Source organism: Eretmochelys imbricata, chromosome 24, assembly GCF_965152235.1.
Source record: "Eretmochelys imbricata isolate rEreImb1 chromosome 24, rEreImb1.hap1, whole genome shotgun sequence".
In the NCBI taxonomy this organism is placed as follows: domain Eukaryota; kingdom Metazoa; phylum Chordata; order Testudines; family Cheloniidae; genus Eretmochelys; species Eretmochelys imbricata.
This window is the reverse complement of record NC_135595.1, coordinates 4,919,919-4,946,510: the sequence shown is the minus strand read 5'-3', so window position 1 is coordinate 4,946,510 and position 26,592 is coordinate 4,919,919. Positions and strand designations below refer to the sequence as shown.

Below are 26,592 nucleotides of genomic sequence, written 5' to 3'. Positions count from 1 at the left end.
TGGTGCTAGCTTTCACCCACTTTGCACTAGTATAAATGACCACACAAATTGCAGGGCAATAATGAACTGGGTGCATGTTTGGACCAGATCCTTAGCTGGTGTACATCAGTGTCGCTGCATTCCAGGCCGAGGATCTGGCCCGTTGTCGCGCCGTGAACCAAACAGAAGCCTGCTCCTTGGCGAAGTGCCTTTGGGTGACTCCCTCAGCTGCAGTCCCCGCTTTCATCTGCCTCTCTGTTCAGTCTGCAGTGCCCGCTCCGAACTTCGCCATGCCAGTGACGGTTCCGGTGACCAATCAAAACACGTTACAGTTCAGCAACCCCGGGGGCTCCTTGGTGACCCAGTCGCTGGTGACCTCTTCGTTGACGGATCCAAGACTCCTCTCACCACAGCAGCCGGCCCTGCAGAGAAACACTGTGTCACCGGGTTTGCCGCAGAGGCCAGCCAGCGCGGGTGAGTGTTTGGCCTAATGCTAGAATAGCCAAGAGGGGGCACCAGTGTCTTTATTCCTCTCACCCCTCACCCCTTCTATCTGCTGTCTACAGCACCTTGCACGGTAGGGTCTGGTCCGTGACTCGGGCTCGTAAGCACTCCTGCCGTACAAGCAATAAATAATAATAATACTTGAACAGGTCCTGGATGCCCAGCAAAGATCCCATGCGATGCAAATGGCAGACGCAATTCCTGTATCACCCCTAGAGCTGGGCAAAGAACAGAGTTTTCAGTTGGTTGACAATTCCGAAAAATGGGGCATGGAAAAATCGATTTGGGTTGAACCACTTGTTTCGAGAGGAGAGCATTCCTTCCCCATCCGTTCAGAGGTCCCCCTGAGGCCACTGCCATCAGCCTTCACTTTTGTGCGTCGCAGAAATCCTGTATTTGCATGGTGTGAAGTGCGTTTTTCGACGCATGTCAGAGGAGAACAGCGAGCCGCACTGTCGTTTCTAAATCAAAAGCAGCGGTAATGCAGCAGAGCGTGTGGTTGCCTTGTGTGAGGTAAAGGCTGGCGCCCGCGGCTCCAAGGCATCTCTGAAACGGGGATGCAGAATCCTGTGTACTGTGTGTGTCTCTGTCCTAGAACATCAGGAATCTGAGGTCAGTTACACGAAGGCTGCTTCGCACCATGCTGTGTAGAAGGGCGTTTAAGTGAGTGTAACTGTAATGTATATCCCCTGGAAAGCCTCTTTACATTGCCAGCGCTGTGTAAAGGGACCTTAAGGTAAATTAAAATCTGGCCCTAATTATCTACCACTGGAAATTACTGGTTCAGAAAATCCTAGTGCAGATACTCATCTGAGGATGTGGGCTTCTGAGTTCTATTCTTAGCTCTGAGTGGGGATTCCAGTGTAGTGGTTAGACCAGGGGACTGGGAATCAGGACTCCTGGGTTCTCTTTCCCGCTCCGTGAAGGAAGCGTGGTCTAGTGATTAGAGCAGGGGACTGAGAATTAGGATGCCTGGGTTCTAGCTCCTGATTTTGGGAGGGGATGTGAGGGCTAGTGGTTAGAGCAGTGGCATGGAAATCTGGACTCCTGGGTTCCTTTCCCAGCTGTCTGGGTGGTTATAGTGAGGGAGAGAAAGTGCGGATTGCTGGAAGAAATAACAATCTCGAGATGTGGTTGAACAATTCAAAATAGCAAATAACTTCACAAAACTCAAAATCTGGTTGCAAACTCAAAGGGGATAAAGGGCTTGATTCCCTGGGAATAGCAAACCTTCCTTGGGAAGAGCTTTCTAAGCCCTAAGTGAAAAGCAGCTCTTCCCAACCGTTTATCTTCACATGACACCAGCACGGCAGGCTTCTCATCACGCCTCTCCAGCCGCCTTGGGAATGGTTTCCATTCGGTGCAAATGTTATGTGATAGATCCTCTTTCCAGTCCTGGAGCCGGGGGTGGATTCCCTTCTGCAGAGCGTGTGTCCTCAGGAAGGCTCGGAACAGCAAAGCCATGCTCTTTTCCAAGCCTAGTATTTTGGAATGAGCGTCTGTGGTGTATGCCCAAAGGGAATGTATCTGTGTAGATATTGTTTCCACGCCTGGAAGTGCTGTACATTTTACCCTGGATTTTCTCGATGGGAATGTAACACTGTTGATTTCCCCCCTTGCCTCACATGCAAATAGTCAACCACTGCTCAATGCACTGAGTTCTGAACTAACTTTGTCCCCACGTCTCTTGTTGCTTTCCAGGGGCGATGCTCGGGGGAGACTTGAACAACACCAACGGAGCTTGCCCAAGCCCAGTTGGTGAGTAAGAGTGCAGCCCTCCTTCTTTTTGGATGCACACTGACCTAGAGCACTGGACTGGGACTCAGAAAATCTGGGTTGTGTTGCCAGCCCTACCACTGACGGGCTGGGTGACTGTAGGCATGTCAGCGCCCTGCTCTGTGCCTCAGTTTTCCTACCTGTAAAATGGGGGTATTGATACTGCCCTCCTTTATAAAGTATCTTGAGCTCTATTGATGGAAAGAGCTAGGTGTTATTACTGGTAGTAAAGATCCCCTCAGACAGCTAAAGTCAGGCCTGAAGTGCAATTTCAAACACTACCAAGTCTTTTAGATGTGGATTTTCAGGTCAGTAAATTTTGTGTGACGGGATAGGCCTGTGGTTAAACTGCTAGTCTGGGGCGCAGGAGATCTGGGTTTGGTTCCTGACTCTGCTGTAGGGGATAATTTTTTCTCTCCCATCTCTGCCCCTTTTTATAGTTATGTCTCAGGGGAGACATAAGCCCAATAGAATTTAAATCTGAGTCAAACTTTGCTTAGTCTGGTGGAGGAGAACAGTAGCCGTGTGGCCAATGCAATTGGCCGAGACTTAGGAGAGCTACGTTCAATTCCTAGCTGTATCACGGACTCTGTCTATGACCTTGGGCAAGACATTTAGGGCCTGCTTCTCACTTATGCTAAAGCCCCTATATACCACTCCAACATCATAAAGGCACCTTAAACTACAACATCCACTGCCAGAGTGGGATAAAGGGACTTTGTGTCAATGAGAACTGGGTCCTCTGTGTCAGTTCCTCATCTGTAAAATGGGGCTAATAATACTCCACTTGTCCCACGTTGTGTCTGTTTCAATGGTAAACTCTCCAGGGCAGGGATGGTTTCATATCAGGTGCATGTACAGCCCCTCACGCAGCGCAGCCCTGATCTCTGTTGGATTTCTAGGTGCTCCCGTGCTGTTACTTCCAATAATAATGAGCAAAATTAAGCAAAAAGAGCCCTAAATCCAAATGAAGTGGCTGGGTTTAATGAGAGTGGGTCACTTTGGTGCAGCATAGAGGGGATTCAATCAAGTGAGTTTGGCCCTGAATGCTTTGATGTAAAAGAGATTGGAATTACGCTCCCAAGTGGGATTCAAGATGCTGGCTTATGACTGAAAACCCTGGGCTCTGGATCCTACAGCCACATGGACCCTTTAGAACAGGGCCAAACTCCAACCCCACATCCACTGTGCTGATTCTGTGCTGCCCATCCCAGGCTGCCATGTAGTCCAGAATCCCATTCGCACCATGCACTAGGGGCCAGGGCCCAGCATGCCCCGTATGCAGGGTTGGCTGTGGGGGTAGTTCACCATAAGGCAGCTTATGTCAGACAGCCCCTCCCTTGTCCCGTTGTGGTGCCTTTAGGCCTCCAGTATATTGCCAGAGTGGGGAGCAGGGACCAGAGTCTGTCCCCGGGTCTTCAGAGCATTCGAAATCTGGCTCTGAATTTTGTTGCTCGAGCTCATCTGCAAAGTCAGGGCTGCTGGGAAAGAGACACTAAGGACTGGCCTGTACCTCCAGGCAGAGACACGCTCTGTCACTTTCTGTCAAATCCCCCCCTGAAACTCCCCCACCTCCTCCCGGCCCCCACGTCAGCTGTTGTGAGCGGCTGTTCCAGCTTCTAGCTTGGCAGGTCCCATGAATGTCAGAATTGACGTCACTGAAGCATTCCTCTCATTCCTCCAGCCACTCCAGGAAATGGAAGCGGGGCCGCAGGGAGCCCTGCGATTCTCTCAGCTCCTGTTGTTTTCAACCCAGGCCTCATTCCCAAGATCCCATCTAGCCCCTGTCCCCACCAAGCCCCAGACAAACTTCAGATGGCAGCATTTTGGGGCAGAGAAGTGGGGAAGGGGGGCACGCCCCTCGTATTCACTAGGTGGATGGGGCTCTATGGAGCTTCCAAAATCTTGGGGCCAGCCTTCAACTTCGGGTTCCACCTGAGGCAGTCGCTCCCCTCCTCCAGCCTTGTCCCCTTCACTAACGCCTCTCTTCTGTTCTCGCTCCCTCAGCTAGGGAGCTGAGCCTCTCAGCACTGTGAGATCACCTGTGACCTCGGGCGCATTCCTCCCTTTGACCACAGGCCTCGATCACATTGGGGATTCCTAACCAGTGTGGAGCTGCCGTATTGGCTCCATACCCAGCATCCAGCCCCAGGCGGAGAGAGGGGATTAGGGGGCCTGGCCAGAGTGCGTTCCACTGCGGCTGTTCTCCGATCCCTAGGATTCACAGGGAGCAGATCGGGGGCACGGCCAGAGCACACTGTGCCGTGGCTATTCTGTGCTCGTCAGGATCCATAGGGAGCAGAGCGTAGCAGTCATGAGGCTGCTCTAACTTACCTGCGGGGCTGGGCTGGCTGCAGACAATCTCAGGATACAGGTGCAGACACATCTTAAGGTGTCCCCCAGCCCAAGTACAGGAATAGAGTAACTGAGAATCAGGCCCCGTGTTTTCAGCCCTCCCTTGCTGACACTGAGTCCTGCTTTGCAGAACAATGCAGGGCTAGAGGACAAGGGTCTTCGGGAGAGCAGTAATACACTGCAGGCCATCTGAAACCAGCACTGCTGCCTTTTAGCTCCCTCTCTCCATATCCCTCCCTTTTCCCTTAGATGGGGGATCAGAAACACAGGACAGTCTCTGGGTCGAAGTGCCGGACGTTTGTGGCCAATGGAGTGTCTGATCCGGCGGCGATGGATGTCGCTGGGAATCCAGCCAGGGCTTTTGAGGGGAACTGGGCCTGAGCAGAAGGCTCTGAGATCCTGCTTTTCTGCTGACTTGTTTTCCTCTGCCCCCCTGCGGTCAGCGGAGGGGACAGAGCAGAACAGCTGACATGTGTCACGTTGGTTTCTGAGAGCAGCATGTTTCCTGTGTGGCTTTAACACACCACATAAGGGTTCTGGGCTAGATGCTGGCAGATAGCCAGCAAACAGTAGCAGGCATCTGGCCAGCCGTGCTGCTGACCATGGGGGTGGGATGCAGAGGAGTTCAGATGTGTGAGGTTTTTCTTCAGCCAAACTTCAACCTGCAACCCACATCTCCTCCTGTCCCTGCACTGCCCCTCCCAAGCCCCTGAAAGACACAGCTCTGTGGATACAGGGGATTGCATAATTATTGCTATTCAGGGTTAGAACTCAGATCCTCCTGCTCCTACAGTGCAAGCCCATGCTGCTTGAATTCAAGGAGAATCCCTGCTAGCAGTATAGGGCTTATGACACATGGTGAGAAGTTCTGATTCCACCCAGCAGAGGGAAGTGTTGCACATACACATCAGCCAGCCCACTGCAATATACACCCCCACATCTGCCCAGACAGTAAGGCAAAATGGTTACCATGGGAGCCATTTGTGCGTCTTATGTTAAGGAAGCCTTATCGCTGGAAAACATAAGTGTTTTGAACATTATTTGGCCTTGCCCCACTCTGCTTGCACATGGTCTTGCCTAAAACTCTATAGCGAGCGGCTGTGAAAAGAAATTTGCTGAAAGCGGTGAAGGTCACACAGGAAATTTTATGCGCCTCCATCATCAATTAATATAAAAGCTGGTGGCCTTGCAAACGAGATATGGTCTATGCAGAACACAGTGCACCCATGGACCAGGCTAATGTACTGATTTACCAACATGCTCGGGAGTTGCATTTGATGCAGGGGTGCACACACCCCTCCGAGCCCCTTTACAGGGCATAAGCCGGCCTCTAACTATTTGGGGTCAGGAGGAAAGCTTCCTCAAGGGCAAGCTATCCCATTGCTACCAGAGTTCTTGGCGCTTTCTTGGAAGCAGCGGGTACAGGCAACAGCAGTTGGTACTGGTTAGAGGCAGCATACTAGGCCAGATAGACCACGGGTCTGGCAATTCCTATGTTCCTTCAATATAGAGCAGATTCAACTCCCCCCAGAAGTTCCCTCCTCTATATTCTTGACTGGTATGCAGCCACTGTACCAGCTCTGACTGTACCCCCTTCCCAGGGCCAGCATAGGGGCATTGCCAAGGAAAGGGGCACAGCCAGAGTTCCTTTATGTTCCAGTGATCTTCTGCTACGGGCCAAATTCTGGAGGCCGTTGGCAGCCTATGCAAATTAGAGCAGCCTTGAGGCTTCTCTAACTTACCTGGGGGGGTTCCAAGCTAGGACAGAGCAGTCCTAGAAGCGGATGAGAGCAAAGAGGGCTCTACGACAGCTTTGCCATCACCCTCCTGCTCAGCTGTGTCAAACGCTCCTTAGCTGTAGCTGAGGATCGGGCCCAGTAATCTGACAACACATCGTCACGTTCTCGTTGGGCCTGATTCCCCTCTTCTGCGGAGCCTGAGCCAAAGCCCAGCTGTAGTCAGTGGGAGCATTTCCATCGGCTTCAGCAAAGTCAGACACGTATAGGGGTGTGGTGGCTTCATTGACTTCAGTGCAGTTCCAGATTTGTAGCTGTGCAGAACACTGCATTTGTGCCCCAGGCCAATGTAAACGCCCACGCCCACCTCCCTCCAGTGTCAGGGCATTACCATTTGGAGTCAGAGATCTGGCAGGGTAATTAGTGGGTATAAATTACAATACAACTCACTTGAAGACCCCTGCAGCAGAGCAATCATGAGGCGGGTCAGACCTCTGGGACGACTGACCAATAGCCAGGTTGAGCAGGTTTTCACCCCAGCTGGGCGCACGTCATGTCTGAAACACCACTGCCACCAAGCCGCCCCCTGAAATGCAGACGTAGCGCGATGGTGAATCTGATTAATAATGCAATCAGTGAGCTATTTTCCCCAGTCTCATGTGTGATGAATATGAGGGCTGAATCTTGGTGATTGCTAAATGTCTCTCTATCTTAGGGGCCTATTCAAAAAATAATAATAATAATAATCTCATCAGAACAATAATCTCATCCAATTTATTCTTTTCCTGACATTCATCAAATCTTTTTATCATTTTTGTGTGTGTGCTTTGCAAGTAAAATTCTAAACTGGGGTGCGGGGGGTGGGGGCAGAGGAGGGCAGACCTCTGCGCTTCACGGGGATGTTGGGATAAGGGGCCCTGATTCTCAGTTACACTTTAAAGTCAGTGTGACTGTGATTTATGCCCTCTTTGAGGTCCCTTTATGCTGCCAAAATGGCTCAAAGAGGCCCATTATAAATGAGAATCAGGCCCTTATTTATTACTTGTATTGCAGTAATGTCTGGAGGCCCCAGTAAGTGGGAGGAAGGGTGATCTGGTGGTTACGGTTCTAGACTGAGGCTCTAGAAAGGTGGGGTCAAGTCCCAGACATTTGTGCAACATTCGGCAAATCTTGGTGCCTCAGTTCCCCATCTCTAAAAAGGGGATAACAACTCTACTCTGCCTTATAGCAGGGTTGTATGACCAGGATGGGCTGGCACTAGACTGGAATTCAGGAGAGCTGGCTTTAGATCTCAGCACTGCCACAGATTTAAAACTAAATCAGTTTCACCAGTTCCTTCTTCTCACAGTTGCCAGCATATCCGTCTCAGATGCTGAAGGCTCTGAGTGCGAGCCTCAGCCAGGGCAGCATTGTTACATAAGAAAGACATAGTTGGTAACAGGCTCTTAAATCTAGCAGAGAAAGGTCCAATATGATCCAAAGGTTGGAAGCTGAAGCCAGACAAATTCAGACTGGAAATAAAGTGCACAATTTTGGGTAATTAACCATTGGAATAGCTTGACCCAGGCTCACAGTGGATTCTCCATCCCTGGCAATTTTAAATCAGGATTGGCTCTTTTTCAAGAAGATGGAATTATTTTATGGAAGTTCTCTGGCCTGTGTTACACAGTAGGTCAGACTAGATCAGAGGTCCCCAAACTGTGGGGCGCGCCCCCATGGAGGAGGGCAAGGAAGAACATTTGGGGTGGGGTGCGGCGGGGCTTGGGCCAGCCCCCATGGGGGGCGGGGAGGGAGCACCACCCTGCCCTACTCTGGCCCCGACCCCAGCCTTGGCATTGGTCCATTCCCAGACCCACCCCCAGCCTTGGCCCCTGGCCACGGCTCCATTCCCGGCCCTGGACCCAGACTCGCCCCCAGCTGCGGCCCCATCTTTGGCCCACTTACCCCATCCGTGCCCCCCTCCCACCCAGCCACGGCCCTACTCCTGGCTCCTGGGGGGACGCACGGACAGGGATAAGGGGGGGGGTTGCGACTGTGAAAAGTTTGGGGATCCTGGCCTAGATGATCACAACGATGCCTTCTGGCCTTTGAATCTATGACAACAAAATTCATTATGGCTTGTGAGGTGCTCAGAGACTGTGGTGGTGGGACCAGCTGAGAACTAAGCTGGGCGCTGGGCATTTTTGTCAGACTGCCCCTGCCCCAAAGAGCTCCCAGTTCGAAGAGACCCAACTGACAAAGGGTGAGAGCAAGGAAGGATCACTGGGCCTGATTCTCTTTTACACGAAGGCTCCTTCGTGTCACTCTAGCAGTGCAAGGGGCCTCAAAATGGGCAGAAATTACTTTAAGCCCTCATTGCTCTGCCTGCATGGTGTAAAGGGGACTTCGTCTAAGTCAGAACCAAGCCCCTACTTTTTGGCTTTGCAGCCTTTGAACGCTCATTCTGCAGGGGTGTAAATGACTGCAAGATGTGCCAGACCATGGAGAATGGGGTCCTAGGTGCAGGGCAATGGAGAACCAAGCCCTACATCTCCCCCTCTGACTGTTTCCGAAATGTCTTTGCTTCCCCCTCCTTGCAGGAAATGGGTATGTCAGTGCCAGAGCCTCGCCGGGTCTCCTCCCGGTCTCAAACGGCAACACCATGGGCAAGATCATCCCAGCAAAGTCACCGCCGCCACCCTCCCACGGCACGCAACTCGCCGCCAACAGCCGCAAGCCGGACTTACGCGTGATCACCTCGCAGGGCGCAAAGGGTTTGATGCACCATTTGGTGAGTGCCGCTGAATTCTGAGGGGGCGGAGGGAGAATTCTCTCAGTGTCTGGGCTGCGGCAGTTCCCACTGGCAACCAGATTCCCCGGTCATAGCCCATCCGGCTGCAGCAAGCCGGGGTGTTACCACTGGCTTGTTACTCTAGACTGCTGCGGTATTTCCCAGTAACGGTGCATTATGCTGCAGCTGATGACAGGGGTGCCGCTGGATTATTACTATAAAATACGCTTAGTATTCCCCAGTAATGACTCATAATGTTGCAGTCTACAATGGTGTTGCTATAGACTACTGCAGTGTTCCCCAGGAGTAGCCCATCACTCCCAGGTGCAGGGGGCTGGACTAGATGACCTCTCGAGGTCCCTTCCAGCCCGCCATTGCTAGGATTTGATGATTCTCAGATTGTAAAGGTGTATGACTGGCTCTGTTTTAGGGGCCCGACTCTCGTTTAGACTAGGACTGCTTTGCACCGGTCTGGTAACACAAAGAAGTTTTAAAGAAAGCGTAAATACAGTGGACCAGATTTTCAGTTATGCCCAGGCCCCTTTAAACCCCTCATGAAGTGACCACAAAGTGTAATTTATACCCATTTTCAGGCAGCTTCGGATGCCCATAGCGGTGTAAAATGGCCTCCGTGTAAATAAGAATCAAGCCCTGGCGGGAAAGGGATGTTCATTCTGGGCTTGTCTTCACTGCAAAGTAAACTCGAGTTATAACCTGAGCGTTGCCTCTCACTTGCGTCCTGTCCACACGCACAAACCCTTCACTCAAGCGTGGTGTTATTAACTCACGCTGACTGGCCCGTGAAGGGGTATAGATTACAGCTTGAGTTAACCCATCAGCTGCTAACACAACACTGTGGTTCTGTCCACACTGCAGATAAAAGGTGTGTGCTTAATGTGGATTAGCTAACTTGGGTTAAAATAGCAGTGAAGACACGGTAACTCCGCTTTTAAATTGGGTGAGAGCTCAAAGTCAACCCCAGGCTCCCCCGGGGCTTTAACTCAAGCTGCTAACCCAAGTTAAGAACACCGCTTTTTTGCAATGTAGACCTGCCCTCTGTGCAGGAATTGCTAACTGGAGTGGTGTTAACTTGAGAGATAACTGGAGTTAACTCTGTAGTGAAGACACAGGTATTGAGTTAGCTAACTTGGTTTTAAAACCCCCTCACACCTTTCTTCTCAGCCTAGACAGTCCCAGTCAGAGCACTCAGAATATGTCTACACTACAGCTGCTATAACAGCAAAGGTACTGCATGGCAGCTGTGCTCCTGGAGTGTGACGTTTTTCACAGCCCTGAGCGACGCAGCTCGGTCAACCTATGTTTTTAGGTGTAGCCCAGGCCTTGCATGCTGAAAGTTACTTACTCACATGAGCGTATGCGGGACTGGGGCTGAAGAGAATCCGTCAAAACTGTCCATGCAAAAAATAAAATGAAGCAAAAGATTCCAATGCACAAAAAGCTAGGGAAAAGTTTTGAAAAAACAAAACAATATTGGCCAGTTCAAATCCAAAATAATAGACGGGGATCACACCAAGTTTCTGAGACCTTGTCTACACACACAAGTTGTCCCACGTTAACTATACCAGTCTCGTTAAAGGGATGCAGCATCCCCTAGTGTGGACACAGTTAGACTGGTGTAAAGATGCTTATACTTTCCTGTACAGGGGTTGAATGGGTCTAACCGTATTGGTAAAAGTCATACTTCTAAACTATATAATTATACCAGTGCACAAACTGTGTGTAGAGCATGCTTTAGCTATTTTGCAGAAGTTTCTCAGGAAGATAAATGCATTAGCTTCTTTATTTCTGCTCATGAGAACACAGCAGTAAAGACTGAAGACTTGAATTCCCAGTTACACTAAGGCCTCTTTACACCATTATGGCAGTGTAAACTGAGTCCTAAAGTGGATGTTGATATCATTTATGGCCACCTGAGGGCCCCTTTCTCCTGCCAGAGCTGGGTAAAGGGGCCTTAGTGTAAATGAGAATCAGACCTTTGGAGCTGGGCTTGGAAGCAGTTGGCGAAAGGCGTCAATGTAACTGTGCCTCTTGGCTTTATTTCTGTTCTTCTGCATTCAGACGGAGGACCACTTGGATCTGGTGAGTTGCCTTGTGCTGTGTGTGTTTCCTTAGAGTTGTGGGGTGACATGTTTTTTTGGTTCCTTTAACACTCCTTAAACACCAGGCCTGGAGGGATGGGGGCAGGGTTAAAGAAGGCACTGAACATCATGGGCCTAATTCTCATTTTCTCCAAGGCCCCCTTCACACTGCTCTGGTGGTGTAAAGGAGCCTTAAAGTCAGTGCAACTCTAATTCCCAGTCCTATGATTTTGTAGCGCCACCTAGAATTGGGCCCTAGGAATCTATATGTTAGGGAAAATCATTTTCTGCATGGCAAAGAAAAGCTGTAGGCCCGGGGTCCCCAGCTGGTTTAAATTAGCACGGTTCCATTGAAGTCAAAGGGCCAACTCTCCAGCTGGTGTTAACATTGGTGTCACTCCAGTCTAGTCAATGGACCAGACTGGACTAATTGGTGTAGACTGGTGTCACTCCACTGGAGTCAATGGGCCAGATCCCCAGCTAGGATAAATCAGCATTGGCGTCACGGAGCCGTATCCTCAGCTGGTATAAATCAGTGTAGCTCCAGTAAGTTCAAAAGAGCTACGCTGATTTACACCACTTGGGGATCTGGCCTAACGCCGTTACAAGAGAAGCAGGAAATAAATCAAGTTATTCAAATATTAAAAACTCTTAAAAAACAAAACAAAACAATACCCCAAAACCGGAAAGTGAAATCAGAATTCACCGTCCCACAAGTTCATTCACAAGAACTAATTTCTGCAGAGGAACACGGCTTCTCATTATTTTTACAGCTTTTCCTGCCAGCAAAGTGAGTGCTGTCACCTTGTTTGTGGCAATGATCCCATCTCGTCCTGATGCTATTCTGGTGCAGTGCGGACGGGTAACAGGGTCGTGGCAGTCAGGGAAGGTTGTAATAGCCATACATTGTAGTGCTACAGGGCAATGGATGGCAGAGCGCTGATGGAAAGGTCTCCGGAGGCAAGTTGCAGGTAGACACGGGCAGGTGCCTTTCCCATTCTGCTAACAAGGAGTGTGGCCTAGTAGGTAAAGTACTGGATGGGGACTCAGCAGATGTAGGTTCTACTCCTGGCTCTGCTGCTGGGTGACCTTAGGCAAGACATGTCCCTGCTCTATGTCTCAGTTTCTCCTGCTGTAAAATGGGGATCACGGTAAGGACCTCCTTGGTAAAGCACTTTGAGATCGGCTGATGAAAAGTGCTGTTTAAGAGCTAGGCAGTATTATTACTGTATAAACCCATCCCATTTAGTGCAAACAATCCCCTGGCTCTGTTAACACGAAGGTCAGCTCAAACCTTCTCCTCCTGCTTGGCTCCCTCCATTTTGCTCAGCCCACACCCCGGGTCCTCCTTCTATAAACCACCTCTCCCACCTCCTTTATACAGAGGCATGGCAATGAGTCACCTGCCTCTCAGTGAGTCAGCAGAGTCCTCTTAACTCTTTGCCAGCAGGATCAACCCCAGCTAACAGAGTGGGCGTGTTTCTGGCAGCTTCTAAACCATAGACCATGGAGAGCACCACATGAGGGTTCACAAACTATTTAAAGGGATATCACCTTATTCCTATACACAACATTGAGACTTTTAATTTGAAGTGTGGAGCAATCCCCATCCACCACGACTTCAGTGACAAGAGATTTCACCTGGGAGCATGTATGCATGATGTTGTAATGATCTTGAATGGAAGTGTGGTACTCAGAACAGTTAATGATCTTGCAGGGCTGTCAAAATAACCGGGGGGAGTGGAGAGCATTAAAATGCTGACAAAATTTGCCTGCATGGTGAGGCACTAAAACTTTGTTAATTATAACAACCTGGCATGGCGTGAAATCACAGCGAGTCCTAAGCTGCTGACTTGATTGCAGTGTTGGGGCCTGATTCTCATTTACACTTACAACTATTTTAAGGCCCCTTTACCCTGCCAGAGTGGTGGCAAAGGGCCGCAGGCCCCTGTGTGCTTTACAATTTTATCATCTTGCTATTGGTGTAACACTCCCATCAACCCTGCAGAACGGAAGAAGCTGCCTCTCTGCGTTTGCTCTTTATGGGAGTTGTTTTTCACATTGTTTGGGGGGGAAGCTGTTTGTTTGGCTTCGTCCTGAGCCTTCCCGGAATCTTCAGAGTCAGGGAATAGGAGCAGCGCTTGTTCCGTACAGGCTCAAATTCACTCCTGTGCAGAGGGTCTGCAGAAAATCTAAAGGCCTTGTCTACATTGGAGGAATTGAACGGAATAGCTATTGTGCAATAAACTGTTCTACAAAAACTATTCCAGAAGAACTCTTGTGTGGACACTTGTATTCTGGAATAGCTATAGTGCTTTAGGGTTTGTCTACACGCTAGATTTACTCCAGATTAAGGTAATTTAAAACAGAATACCTATTCTTGAGTAACTCCATGTGTGGGCCAACTTCCAAAGCGGATGAAGCTGATTAAGGCACTCTTATTCTAGAATAAGAGCCTTTATACATGGAGTTATTCCTGAATAACTGTTCCAGAATAACCCCAGGTGTAGACAAGCCCTGAAATTTCCATCCTACTTTTTTCTGAGATAACTTCTCCTTGTAGACGTACCCTTACAAATTCCACGTAAATCCTAGTCTGAGAACTAAGGGCCTGATTCTCTCTTGCCCTTTACCTTGGGCAAAGTAAATGCAAAATACCACCAATCTTTGCACTTGTTTTGCGCTGGTGTGACTCAGAAGGGGCCTGATTCCCATTTACTCTAAGGTTCCTTTACACTGCTCCGGTTATGTAAAGGGACCTTAAAGTGAGAGTGACACCCTTTCTAGTGTAGGCAAGGCCTTAGTGTAAATGTAAATCAGGCTCCATGTGCAAGGCAGTGGGGGAACCGGGCCCTTGAAATGAGACTGAAGTGGTGCATGGTCCTTTGGCTGGTGGATCCCAGCTCTGATTTTCTTTCCCCTTGCCTAGGAGCTCAGGTAAGGTCTGTACATTGGCTTCTCAGGAGCCAGAGAAGACAAAAAATGGCTTTTGGAAGGTCAGGGTCAGAGCAGCACACTGCTCCCAATCCCAGAAGGTAATCGTCGTCTTGGCTTGTTACCGTGGGCTGGCTGGACCCCAAACTAAATCCTAGCCACCACTAAGGCATTTGTCTTAAATACTCTTAACCCATGGGGCAGTGGTCACAGCCCGGGCTATCGTTGGCTGCAGGATGAGCGCCTGGGAAACCAGTTTCTCCAGCCTTAAGGTTTAGTCATTATAGCCCATATAATCGTCTGCTCTTGGTTATTTGGAGCCGATCAGTTCACCGACCTGCTGCTTTGCAAAGAGCTGGCTTCTGAAACAGGGTGCTGCCAGGCTAAGGAGACGCTGACTGACCGTTTGGTGCCTTTAAATGCTAAGGCGTGGTGGAGTGGGGAGGCTCGGGAGTTGCATCAGTCTTGAGCATGAATCCTGTCTGAATCTGTCTCTGTCTAGAGGCCTATAGCACCCGTCTCGTCGTCTCTGAACTCTTCCTGGGTAAATCAGATCCGCACAGCTGAGGTCTCCTGGCGGCATCTTCATGTGCCGTTTTCTGACATGGTTCCCTTGTTCCTTGTCGTTCTCAACCCGCAAGGCAGCTGTCGCCCTGAACTCCCATTACCGGGCGCAGACAGCAACTCGCTGTCTCAACCGGGGCCCTAAATGACCCAGCAGGCATCGTGCCATGCCAAGCACGGTCTAAGCTGGATTCTGTTTCGGGCTTCACTGGGTTACATGTGCCCAGGTGCCACGGATTAGAGTCAAGCCTCTTGAGTCTGATTTAAATCAGATTAGCATAGGCAGCCCGGATTATCTGATTTGCAAACAGGGCCTAATCTTGCCCTCAGATCCACCCAAATAACTGGGGGGAGGGGTTAAGTGCTGATATCCCAGGGCAGCATGTTTGGGGCCTCAGTGGGCCTCGGGCCACTCTTAAAATGGGGGCATGTTTATGACTGAGGCCCACAAATCTCACTCAGGGCCCCATCCAGCACTGCCAAGAGATGTACCCTCGATTCCCAGGGAAGTCCTGGGGGCTGATTCTCAGGCACGTTCAATACAGGGATGGAGGAAGTTAAGATAGCTTTAAGTCTTCTTTGTACTTCTCGGGCCTGATCCTCAATATCACCAGAATCCCTTCAGACTGTTCTGTAACATAAAGGGTCCTTGAACTGCGTATAAATTACCTTGGACAAGTCAAAGTCTCTCCGTGCCTCAGTTTCCACATCTGTACAATGATAGCACTGCCTTACTTCACAAGGGGGGTTGTGAGGACAAAATGCGTTAAAGATGTAGCATGCTCACGTATGGAGGGAGGGGAGCCAGATAATTACTTAAGATAAATAGTCTTTCCAGCCCCTGGTGTGTAAATTAGAGCAACCTCAGGGCATTTTTCTTAAGGGTAAAATTCACCACTGTGCAGAGTGCCAGCACGAGACCTATGCAAGCCAGCAAAATAGGATTTAAGTGGGACATAAGTGGCACATAGGAGACCTCTCTGCGGGGTGAATGTCCCTGAAAGCACTGCTACAGCCTCCCCTGCTGGTTTGTTTAAAAAACAACCATCTCTTTGAACCAATTCGCTTTGGCTGGTTTACTTAAGGCAAGTTACATGGAACGATATTCTCCTTTAAACGAAGGCCTCTTTTCCCTGCTCTGGCAGGGAAATGGCACCTTGGTGCCATGGAGAATCAGGCCCGGGGTATTTTAAACATCAGAAGGAAAAGAATAAAATAAAACCCAACGTAAAATGATCCAGCTACCGGAGGTCATACGGGTCCTGAGAGCTGGTAACTGATGGATTTGAAAGTGGTCTGGTGTTTTAGTCTGCTGTGTACAGGAATTTCCCGAGTGGCTCAGACCAGCGCTCCGTCTAGCCTACTGCTCTGTCTCGAACAGTGCCCAGGGGTAGGTGCCAGGAGCCCTGCAGTCGGCGGTTACAGACGAGATTTTGGAAAGCTAACCCACCGGTGGTTTAAATGCATCCAGCTTATAATTCCTTCTCCATTTGCTTCCCCAGCAGAATGCACAGAGGTTAGGAGTCTCCCAAGCAACTCATTCTTTAACCACGCCAGTCGTTTCGGTGGCCACTCCAAGTTTGTTGACCCAGGGCCTGCCTTTCTCTGCCATGCCCACAGCATACAACACAGGTAAGTGCGATGGACATGAAATGATGGTGTTGATTGGAACCGCCGCCAGGATGTTGCCGACTTTTCCCACACAATGCATAACATCCTGTGGAACTCATTGCCACAAGATATCACTGAGGATAAGAGTGTAGCAGTATTTTTTATTTTTAAAGAGTGGTCATTTATATGGATAATGAGAACATCCACTGTTATATCAGTAAGGATTTTAAGGCCATGATTCTCATTTACACTAAGGCCTCATTACTCCATTGTGGCAATCTAAAGGTGCCTTGAAGCGGGTGCTAATGGCAGTTACATCCACTTCATGGCCCTTTTATGCTTCCAATGCAGTGTAAAGAAGACTTAGTGCAAATGAGCATCCAGACCAAAACCCAACATCCTTCTGGGCATAAGCCAGATGCTAACTGATTGGGGCTAGGAAGAAAGAGAGAGGAAGGTTATGGAACACCTGTCCCCAGAAAAGGCACTGTGTCTCTGGAACTTGTCCCACACCCGTGCAGAATGGAAGGTTTATTGGTTTCTTGTATAACACAGTTTGGCACCTGCTCAGAGAATATCTTGTAAAAATGTTGTATGAAGCTGTTTGTCTGGAAGAGCCTGGAGTAGGTGGGTGGGGAACACCCTCTTATAATTAATAGGTGTAGCCCAGCAGATGTTTGCTTACAGGCAAGTAGAAGTCTCCTCTCCTTGCATGGATTTCAAGCTTGCTCAGAGTGTCCAGTGCAAGGCTAGATTATGAATGCAGCACAGGCTTGAGCTAAACCCTCTGCATAGGGGTGAGAGGGGAGAAGTGTTCAAATGTGGCTGCCTGAATCTTTGGCTAAAAGGCTTGGTATGAGAGCTGCTATTGTGATGATCATTGCTTATATTACTGTGAGGTCCCGCTGCCCCAGATGAGACCAGGGCCCCTTTGTGCTGGGGGCTGCACGCACACACACAATGGGGGACAGTCTCTTCCCCTAAAAATCTTCCAGCTAAGAGGTCTCGTCTTTCCGCCGCTCTTCGACGGTGCAGAATTTTTCTCTGCTGTGCATATGCTAGCGGATGAGCCGATCTGCTGCTCTTAAATAATAACCATTTCCAAAATGAATTAAACTAAACCCAGTTAAGCCTACCTGAATTCTGAATGAGAGCATCCACACGGGGTTTAATCCGGTTTAACTAATCTACTTTCAGCTCACACCTTTTGGTAAAGAGATTAATTTCCCTGAGTATCCCCCTGTACACAAACCCCAGTTAGGGTTATCTGGAATTTGAACTGCCCTGGGCTTTAGATGGGCTTGGGGTGAGCATCCTCCATCCAGGAGAAGTGTATAACCCGCTCAGCCGTGTGTATTATATGTCCCCCTCTATGTCTGCTCTGCGGAGCCTACCAAATTAGCTCAAACTATAGCAATGCACGTTTCTACACATGGGAAAATCTGCCGTTCAATCCCCAAACGTTGGCCAAAGCTGGTGGCTGTCAAACCCAGTGGCTGTAAAGTGCTACCAAGCCTGAACGGTTCACAACTGGTGGAAATGACTGAGCCAGGCACAGAGTCGCAGAGAATCAAGGGTGGGACTTTCTGGTGGGTGTGCCGCAAATCAGCATAAGTAACTTTGGCGGCCTTTCAGCTCCCCTTCAGCCATCTCTTTGCGACGTGCTGCTGCAGGCAGGTTTGTCGCTGCAGGGGTGGGGAAGACTGAAATCGCAAACGCCCAACGTGAGAGGTGGGGTGCAGTGGCTGATGAGTTGTGCACAGGAATTCTGGTTCTATTGTGTGTGAATCAAATGCTGAGGCAATACAGCAGAACCGCCTTTGATCAAAGGTCAGTTCTTTTAGCAGAAAACAATTCTCTGGCGACACAGCCTGGCCAGCTCTCCTGATTTTACAGCACGTTTTATGATATTTAGTCTTTTTCTGAAAGTTCCTGCTCCTGGAGTCATGTGATTATATGAAATGTCATCTCATTGTTTAATTACATTTCTAGCCTTCATGATTGCTGAGAAGAGCTGGAAAACATGACTCCTGAATGCTCAAAAAAACAGATTTTTAAGCCAGTCGTGTGGTTTTTCAGGGATATGATTCATGCTGTTTACGCACCTGGGATTGGCAAAACTGTTATGGTCTCTTTGGGATTGAGGTGCATAACAGAGATCTCTAGCCTCTGTGAGGTTACAAGAATTGTATATATAAAAAATACTTACATCCGCTAATGTGGTGGAGTAAAGAAGCCTTAATGTAAAGTAAGGCCCAGTATCTCTCTGTGTGTAGTTACTAAACCTATGCGCACACAAAAATTGTCCCTAGAAATTTGCCGTTCCCCCACCCTCCTGCCCAACAATGCATTTTTTAGGGCACCAAAACGATTTGTGAATTTGGATCAAATTTGCAAAATGGTTTCAGCCAAACCCCGCACCTCATTCTCCTCCCCACTCCCCCAAATCCCTGAACGCTAATCTCCAAAATGTCAAAATTGTTTGCTTAGAAAGTATCAAACCAAATTATTTTGACATTTAATTTCAGTTTGACTCTTTTGAAACAAAATGCCAAATTGAATTAATGTTCAAAACGTTTGGTTTGACCTGAGTGAAACCATTTAGGTTTTTCATTTTGTTCGGAACACTGAAAAAATTCCATTTTGGTTCAAAACAAATTGGGTTTTTTTATGTTTTAATTTTTTTTGGTTTGGCCACCAAATTAAAAAAAAAACAAAAAAAAAACCAAAGAAAGAAACAAAACCAAAAAATAAAAATAAAAATTAACGCCCCCACCCAACCTAGAACTAAAAGCAACCAATTTTTTGCTCACCTCTAGTAGTTAGTATATATGAATGCCATCCACTGGCATATGAGAATAGGGTGTGTAATATTGTTCATAAATTTATAAGTTTATTGATATTTGATAAAGTTGTTGGCTCATTGCAAGATTGTTTCCTAGTTGAGCAACTATTAAGACAAGCTGTTGGCAGCCCAAGGCCTTGTCTACATGAGAAAGTTGCCCCAAACTAACTAAAGTTGGTTTCAAAACCAGTTTAATGAAATCAGTGCAAATACTCTTATTTCAATGTAAGAAAGCGGTTTAATTCAGTTGACTTGATCCTTAAGCGACTTAAGGGAAACTGAAATGAGCCGGGTTGAAACTGAAATAAGAGCATCCACACAGACATCTAGAGCGGGAGCAACTTCCTGGGGTAGACAAGTTCTGATTCCAGTCACTTCCCCTCTCCGTGCGTGGCAGAGGCATGACAGGTACAGCTGCCTCAGCTTCCCCTTTAAGACTTCCCCTGAAGGAGGCCAAACAGTCTTCGTGCCAATAGTCCTTGTAAGAGCCCCCAAAGCCCTCTCTGCTGGGAGCCAGTGGGAAGCAGGTTAGCACCTCCAATATACCCCTGCCTTCAGCTTTCTCTGACCCTTAGCTCCGGCTTAGAGCCAGCAGGCTGCCCTCTCCTCCTCCTGCCTTCGGCATGGACAGCACCTAGCACATTGGGGCCTCTGGCTGCTACCACGGTATAAATAAGGAGATGACAAGATCTTTGAAAGGCTGAGGCTGGAGGGAGAAGAAAGGAGAGGAGGGGGCTGCTGGGCACTGGAAGGTGGAGTGAAGCAGATTTGGAAGCAAAGATAGCTTGTATCTGATTGTGCAGTATGATCACATGGAGTATGTTAAAGTGATGGCCTTGCTGATGTGTCAGCTAACTCAATTAAACAGCGGCAAGATCAATGTCTGCAGCCGCTTTTATCATGCCAGGCATCTCAAGGAGCTTTCATAACAAAATAAGACGCTGATCAAACATAAAAGGTTGATTATTCCATTAAGAAGCAGGTGTGTCTTTGGTTCAGATGTAAACTAATTCTAATCAATGGAACGTACCAGTCCCTGCTTGGTGCACTGTACAGAGTGTAATTAACTGGGTAAGCGTATGCATGTGTACACCACTGCCCCGTACTTCTGTGTGTGGGTCTACACTAGTGCCCTATACTGGGTGGAATCGGTGTGCATGTTTGTATTTATCGTCTACTATTCTGTACTGGATATAGTGTGTGTGTGTGGTTTATATACACTACCCTCTACTGGATGGAATCAGCGTGTGTGTGTTTCTACACCACTTCCATGTACTGGATATAATCCCTTTGTGTGTGCATGAGCTACTGCAGTCTCTTGGATGGAATCAGAGATGTTGTTTGTGTATCATGAGCCCTATAGTGCACACACTGAATGGTGATTCTCCTTTAGCTTGAGCGGAAGGGGTCTGTGATTTTGGACTAGGAGGATATGCGTTCTATCCCCAGTTTTGCTGGGCTGTTCCAAGCAGCCATTGTGCCCGTCACGGTGACGCCCGCGAGGTCCCTGAGCTGCTTACAGATTTGTTACAACGTGGAGAAGGATTTGCTCTCCACCCTCTTCTGTAGCAGGCGCCAAGCCCAGGATTCGGTGTGGAGACCGACTTTGCCACAGCGGCGATGAAGGGATTGCTTCTGAAGAGCATGTCTTCTGTTTCAGATTATCCGCTGACCAGTGCAGAGTTACCCTCGCTCCCGGCGTTCAGCTCACCCAGCGGGTTGTCGCTTGGCAACATCTCGGCCTGGCAACAGCAACATCAGCAGCAGCAGCAGCAGCAACAACAACAACAACAACAGCAACAGCAGCATCTTGTTCCTGTATCACTAAGCAACTTAATGTAAGGGAAGTGGAGGAGGGCCTCCGCTGAGCAGCGGCTCATCTTTGCATGGTTCCATAGGGGCTTAAGGCCAGAAGGGATCATTAGACCATCCAGTCTGTCCCCCAGATACCCCTCTATCGAGCCCTGTGCCTTGGCTTAGACGAAAGCATTTCAGTCCTCAGTGAATTTGTTTCCTCGAACACACATGGCAGATGTGTATTTTGATAGCAGTTATTCCTGATTTGGGGAGGCAGTTTTGCCTCCCGGTTGGAGCAAAGGGGATGTGGAGCCAGCGCTCCTGGGTTCCATGCCTGGCTCTGCCATGGATTCCCAAGTCACTGCCTTGCTCTGTACCTCAGTTTCCCCAGTTGTAAAATGAGGAGAATGAAACTGATCTACCTCACAGGGCCTTAATTTAGGTGTTTTGAGATTTTGGTCCAGACATGTCTCTAGAAGGACACATTCTTATTTCTTTCATGTTTGAGATGGTTGACATTTTGGTGAAAAATCAAAAACTCACCTATTTCTATTCTACTGGGGTGCCTCATGGGAGCTGTAGTACAGGTGCCTGACGCTCCCATTTTCTCTAGCTGGGCTTCCTCAACAGACTACATTTCCCATGATGCACCATGGTTCCCCCCCCCCCCCGTGAGGGGAGGCAGTTGCATCATGGGAGTCCCTGGCATGGTGCATCATGGGAGATGTAGTCAAGAGCAGGGATAGGAGGAAACTGAGCTGCGGCTCCGATGTGGCCCCACAGAAGCTATGTGAATCGAAATATTTCAGTGTTTGGGCTGAAATAAGTGGTTCGTTTTTTTGATGAAAATTGAAGTTTTCTGTGGAAAGCGGACACTTTTCGGCCAAAAAAATTCATTTAGTAGAAAACCTGATTTTTCCGTCAAAAACCTGCCCTAGCTCTCTTGAGTGTCATCACTAGAGGAAAGCAAAATATTCAAAGCAAAATGTGAAATTCTCGACCAGTTCAGAACCTGTCGGACCTGCTGCCTGAAGCTGCTGTTGAGTAATAATACGGTGCGGTTACACATTCCACTGTAGGCTACAGACACCACTGTCGTTAAGATGGGCCAGTGACATGCCTCCAGGTTTTAGCAGTAGCGAGACTGATGTACACATTGTGGGTGGCCCATACCATATCCCTGTAATGAACCAAACCAAAACAGCCACAAGCTTTGAGGAATTCTGTATCTGAACTCTGTTATTAATGCCAGAGGCTTCATTTGCTATGGGGACATGGGATGCAGTTGCTTCCCCCAGACCTACCCCCTTTGCGGGGTCTCAGAGCTCAGGCTCCAGCCCAAGCCCAGACATCTACACTGCCATTTTATAGCCCCGCAGCCCATGCCCCACGAGCCTGAGTCAGCTGACTTGGGTCAACCATGCCCATGCCACGGGTCTTTTATTGTGTAGACATACCCTTATTGAGAGATAGTTCCTGCCCCAAATATCTTGCAGTCTAAATAGGCAAAGGGGGAATTATTATCCTCATTCCCAAATGGGAAATTGAATCCCAGAAAGAATAAGGGTTTGTCTACATGCGGACACTGACCCAAACAGCTTTTGTTCAATATCTCCCCTTGTGGACACTTTATTCTGGACTAAATAGGGTGCTTCCCAAGCAGAGGAATTATTCTGCAATAGAGTGTCCACACAGGGAGCAACTTCAGTCAGTTTCCCCATGCAGACAAGCCCTAAGGGTATCTGAGAGTGAACTTCCCAGCTGGAGTCCACAGACTCAGGCTGGTGCGCTAAGGAAAGCTGTGTGGATGTTGCGACTCGGGATCTCAAGCCCAGGAGGGGGTGGGCTTGAGACCCCGAGTGATAACCTCAAAGCAACATCTTGCTCCCAGGTGCAGGGCAGATATAGCCACAGTGGCTGGCCACAGGTCACACAACACACAGGTGATGGAGGCAGGAATTGGACCCAGGTTGCCGGAATCCTAGCCTGGGAGATTGTGGGGGAGCCAAAGGCAGGCTGCCAGGTTTGATCCACCAAGCGCCGCGCATTCAGGCCGAGCTGTCAGTGGAATGAGCAGGAGCCTTGTCTGTGCAGGGGTGTGTGACCTTTCTCCGTCCTTGGCCTGAGCTGAGCGGGGCAGAGTGTTCTGCTGGGTTGTCTGCTGGGAAGGTGCATTCACTCCAGACAGGGACAGTTTGTTTGTTCACATTATATGGAATCTGGACGGGCCTGATCCTCAGTCCCCAATCCGGACGGGTTCCTGCTCTTCTCCCCTCAAAACACTTTTCATTGCTACCGGCCCCAATAGCTGCCCGCGGCAGGACCGAAATACACACTGCGGGGAGGGGGACAGCTCCTCGGCAGGGTGCAAATCGGCAGCGATGGAGCCTCCCCAGCTGAAGATTTGGCCCAGTTGCTGTAAGGGAATCGCGTTGCTTGGGTGGCCACTGCGCTGAAGTCTCTAGCGTGGCAAGGAGCAGGGAAGGGGATCAGAGTGTATTCGGACTATCGGCACAGAGGAGAATGCTGCAGTCAGCCGGCTACTGGGTGTGTGCCCGCCACTGCCATCTACTGGCTGGAATCAGAAGGGCGTGTTATAGGCTCAGTCGCGTGAAGCTGGTCACTTCATCTGATGACGATGGTTTACTTGTATTGCCTTAGTGCAGAGGTGGGCAAACTGCGTGTGGCCCGCGGGACCCTCCTAACCGGCCCCTGAGCTCCTGGCCCGGGAGGCTCGCCCCCGGCCCCTCCCCTGCTGTTCCCCCTCCCCCGCAGCCTCAGCGCACCTGTGCAATGCGCTGGGCAGCGGGGCTGCGAGCTCTTGCCGGGCAGCGCAGTTGCAGAACCACGGCCTGACCCGGTGCTCTGGGCGGCGCAGTAGGGGGGGCAGGGAGCAGGGGGCGCTGGATAGAGGGCAGGGGAGTTGGGGGGTGCTGGTCAGGTGTCAGGGGTGTGGGTAGGGGTTGGGGTGGTCAGAGGGCAGGGAATAGGGGGGGTTGGATGGGGCAGGGGTCCCAGGGGGGCAGTCAGGAAGGAGAGGGGGGGTTGGATGGGGTGGCAGGGGGCAGTCAGGGGCAGAGGTTCCGGGGGCAGTCAGGGAGCAGGGGGTAGTGGATGGGGTAGGAGTCCCAGGGGAGCCGTAAGGGGACGGGGTGGGGTTGGATGGGGCAGAAGTCCCGGGGGAGCCGTCAGGGGGAGAGAAGCAGGGGGTTCGGATAGGAGGCGGGAGCCGGGCCACACCTGGCTGTTTGGGGAGACACAGCCTTCCCTAACCAGCCCTCCATACAATTTTGGAAACCCGATGTGGCCCTCAGGCCAAAAAGTTTGCCTGCCCCTGCCATAGTGCCTAGGTGCCCTATTCATGGACCAGCAGCACTCCAGTGTGCTAGGCACTGTACAAACACAGAACTGTGCTTAGAGGACCTAACCAAGATCCCCCCGCATTGTGCTAGGGGCTGCAACAGACATTTAGGGGGCTTGTCTACACGCAGGGGCGCCACTGTAGTGCGTCCCTGAAGACACTACCTATAACGATGGGAGGGGTTCTCCCGTCAGTGTGGCAATCCGCCTCCCCGAGAGGCAGTAGCTAGGCTGACGGGAGAATTCTAGTGCTGTCTGTATTGGGGGTCTGTACTGGGTCACTCATGGGGTTGGCTTTTTCACACCCCTGAGCGACTTAGTTTGCCAAGCTAATTTCCTCGTATAGACCAAGCCATAGTAAGAGCCCGTCTTTTCTCCAAAGAGCTGACAGCCTAATAGAACTGGCTAGAAAATGGTTTATCCCGGTGAAAATTTTTAATTCATATTTTGTCATTTTCAACTAACGTTTTCTGTCGTGTTATTGTAGCCGGGTTGGTCCCAGGATATGAAAGAGAGGAGGTGGGTGGGGCAGTATCTTTTATTGGACCCACTTCCCTTGGTGAAAGAGACAAGCTTCGAGCTACAGGGCTTAGAGTCTAATTAGACAAGACAAACAAAGGCTGGGATGGGAAAGAGATCCACAGAGAGAGGAAGTGACAGGCTCAGGGTCACGTCGGCCGGCAGCGTGGCCGAGAGCAGAGTGCACCTCTCCTGGTTCCCCGTCTAGTGCATTCTCCATGACTGTATGGCCTTTCCGAGCCCACTAGCAGCAGCAAGCTATTCCGTCGGCAATAGCTGCGTAGCAAGGAGTAGCATCTTTCTGGCCCCAGAACAATCAAACCATCCATGGCAGCTGGCCAGTTACAGAAGCACCCAAGGATTTTTAATTCCAGGCAACCCCGATGACTCCCTCATGCCACAGACGCCCTTCGCCCTTCGAGGAAGCACATTTGATGCTGTGCTGTGATTGCTAACACAGCGGGTTTCACTGCTGAACATTAGGGGCCAGGTTCTCGTGAGGGAGCAGCATAAAGGGGCCTTAATGGGGCTGGAGGATGCCAGGTCTTGTGCTAAAGCATTAGGCTGGGCTTTAAGAGACTTGGGTTCTCACCCTGAGTCTGCCCCAGATCTCAGTGATTTGGGGGCAAGTTATTTCCTTTCTCCCTGTCTCAGCTTCAACTGTATAGACTGATAATATTAAACTGCACTGAGATGGATGGATGATAAGATCTCTGAATTTCTATGATAGAAAAGACCTTTACAAATGTTAATTATCAATATTTCTCTCTTCCCCTTTCTCCATCTTTCTTTTTCACCTTCTCTGCATCTGTCTCTTATTCCTTCACTATCCCACATGTGCACCCCTCTACGTTTTCTCCCCCTCGTCTTCTCCTCCCTTCCCCCTTTCCCTTCTTTTCTCCTGTCTCCCCTTTCCCTCTCTCCACTCTCCATCCCTCCGTTGCCACCTGCAGACAAGGGGGTCACTTATCTCACACCACCACGTTGACTGTCAACACCAACCCCAACATCAGCATCAAGTCGGAGCCTGTCTCGCCCAACCGGGAACGTAACACTGCCACGCCGCTCAGCTCCTTCCCGCACCAGAGCCGGCACGAGCCGACGGGGCGTTCTCCCGTCGACAGCCTCAGCAGCAACGCCAGCTCCTATGAAGGCAACGAGCGGGATGACCCCGCCAGAGCCGATTTCGGCTCGTCCCTCGGCCTCCTGAGACCCACGACCGAGGCCGAGGGAGAGAGCCCGTCCGTAAAGCGCGTGCGGCTGGACACCTGGGTAACATAACCAGTCCCAACTCTCTTCGAGCTACTTTCTGCTCATGTCCGGGTGGGGGCGGGCAGATGTGTGTGTTGGGGGGGTGGGGGTGGGGGTGGGATTGTTACCAGTGGCAGGGTTGGGAGGGGGGAAAAGGGAGGGCCGGGGTGGAGCTAACTGGGTTTGGGGTGGGGGCGGGGACATATTATAAACTGCCTGAGAAATAGCTTTAGGATTTTGTAGGCATTCATTCTAGTGCAGCAGGCAACGTTTGCAATACGTAAGGCACTCCATGGCTGAGAGCAGCTTAGAATCAAGAATAAGGGGGAGTGGGGGGGAAGGAACGTGTCACCAAAAAAAAATCAATCACTTATCCCAGTGAGCAAGTGTCGGGCGTGCGTGCTAGGTTGTTGTCGATAAAATTCACCCACTGGCGATTGGAAGTCGGGGAGGGCTCGAGATGCGTGCCCAGCTTGTAAGGTTGGACCTAAT

General features: G+C 49.9%; 1 protein-coding gene across 3 annotated transcripts in view; it reads left to right on the top strand.

Annotated features, from left to right (window-relative positions):
* Window positions 1–26,156, top strand: part of MEF2D (myocyte enhancer factor 2D) — a 168,703-nt gene extending 142,547 nt beyond the window's left edge. Inside the window, exons 6-12 of one of the 3 annotated variants that reach the window (XM_077841316.1) lie at window positions 243–453; window positions 2,185–2,241; window positions 8,930–9,120; window positions 11,200–11,220; window positions 16,220–16,349; window positions 20,834–21,011; window positions 25,803–26,156. In XM_077841316.1, coding sequence (XP_077697442.1) covers window positions 243–453; window positions 2,185–2,241; window positions 8,930–9,120; window positions 11,200–11,220; window positions 16,220–16,349; window positions 20,834–21,011; window positions 25,803–26,130 — 1,116 coding nt within the window. In that variant the 3' untranslated portion in view covers window positions 26,131–26,156. The remainder of the gene's footprint in view (window positions 1–242; window positions 454–2,184; window positions 2,242–8,929; window positions 9,121–11,199; window positions 11,221–16,219; window positions 16,350–20,833; window positions 21,012–25,802) is intronic. The other 2 variants (XM_077841319.1, XM_077841317.1) reach the window with 2 other exon arrangements.
* Window positions 26,157–26,592: the final 436 nt, after the last annotated feature.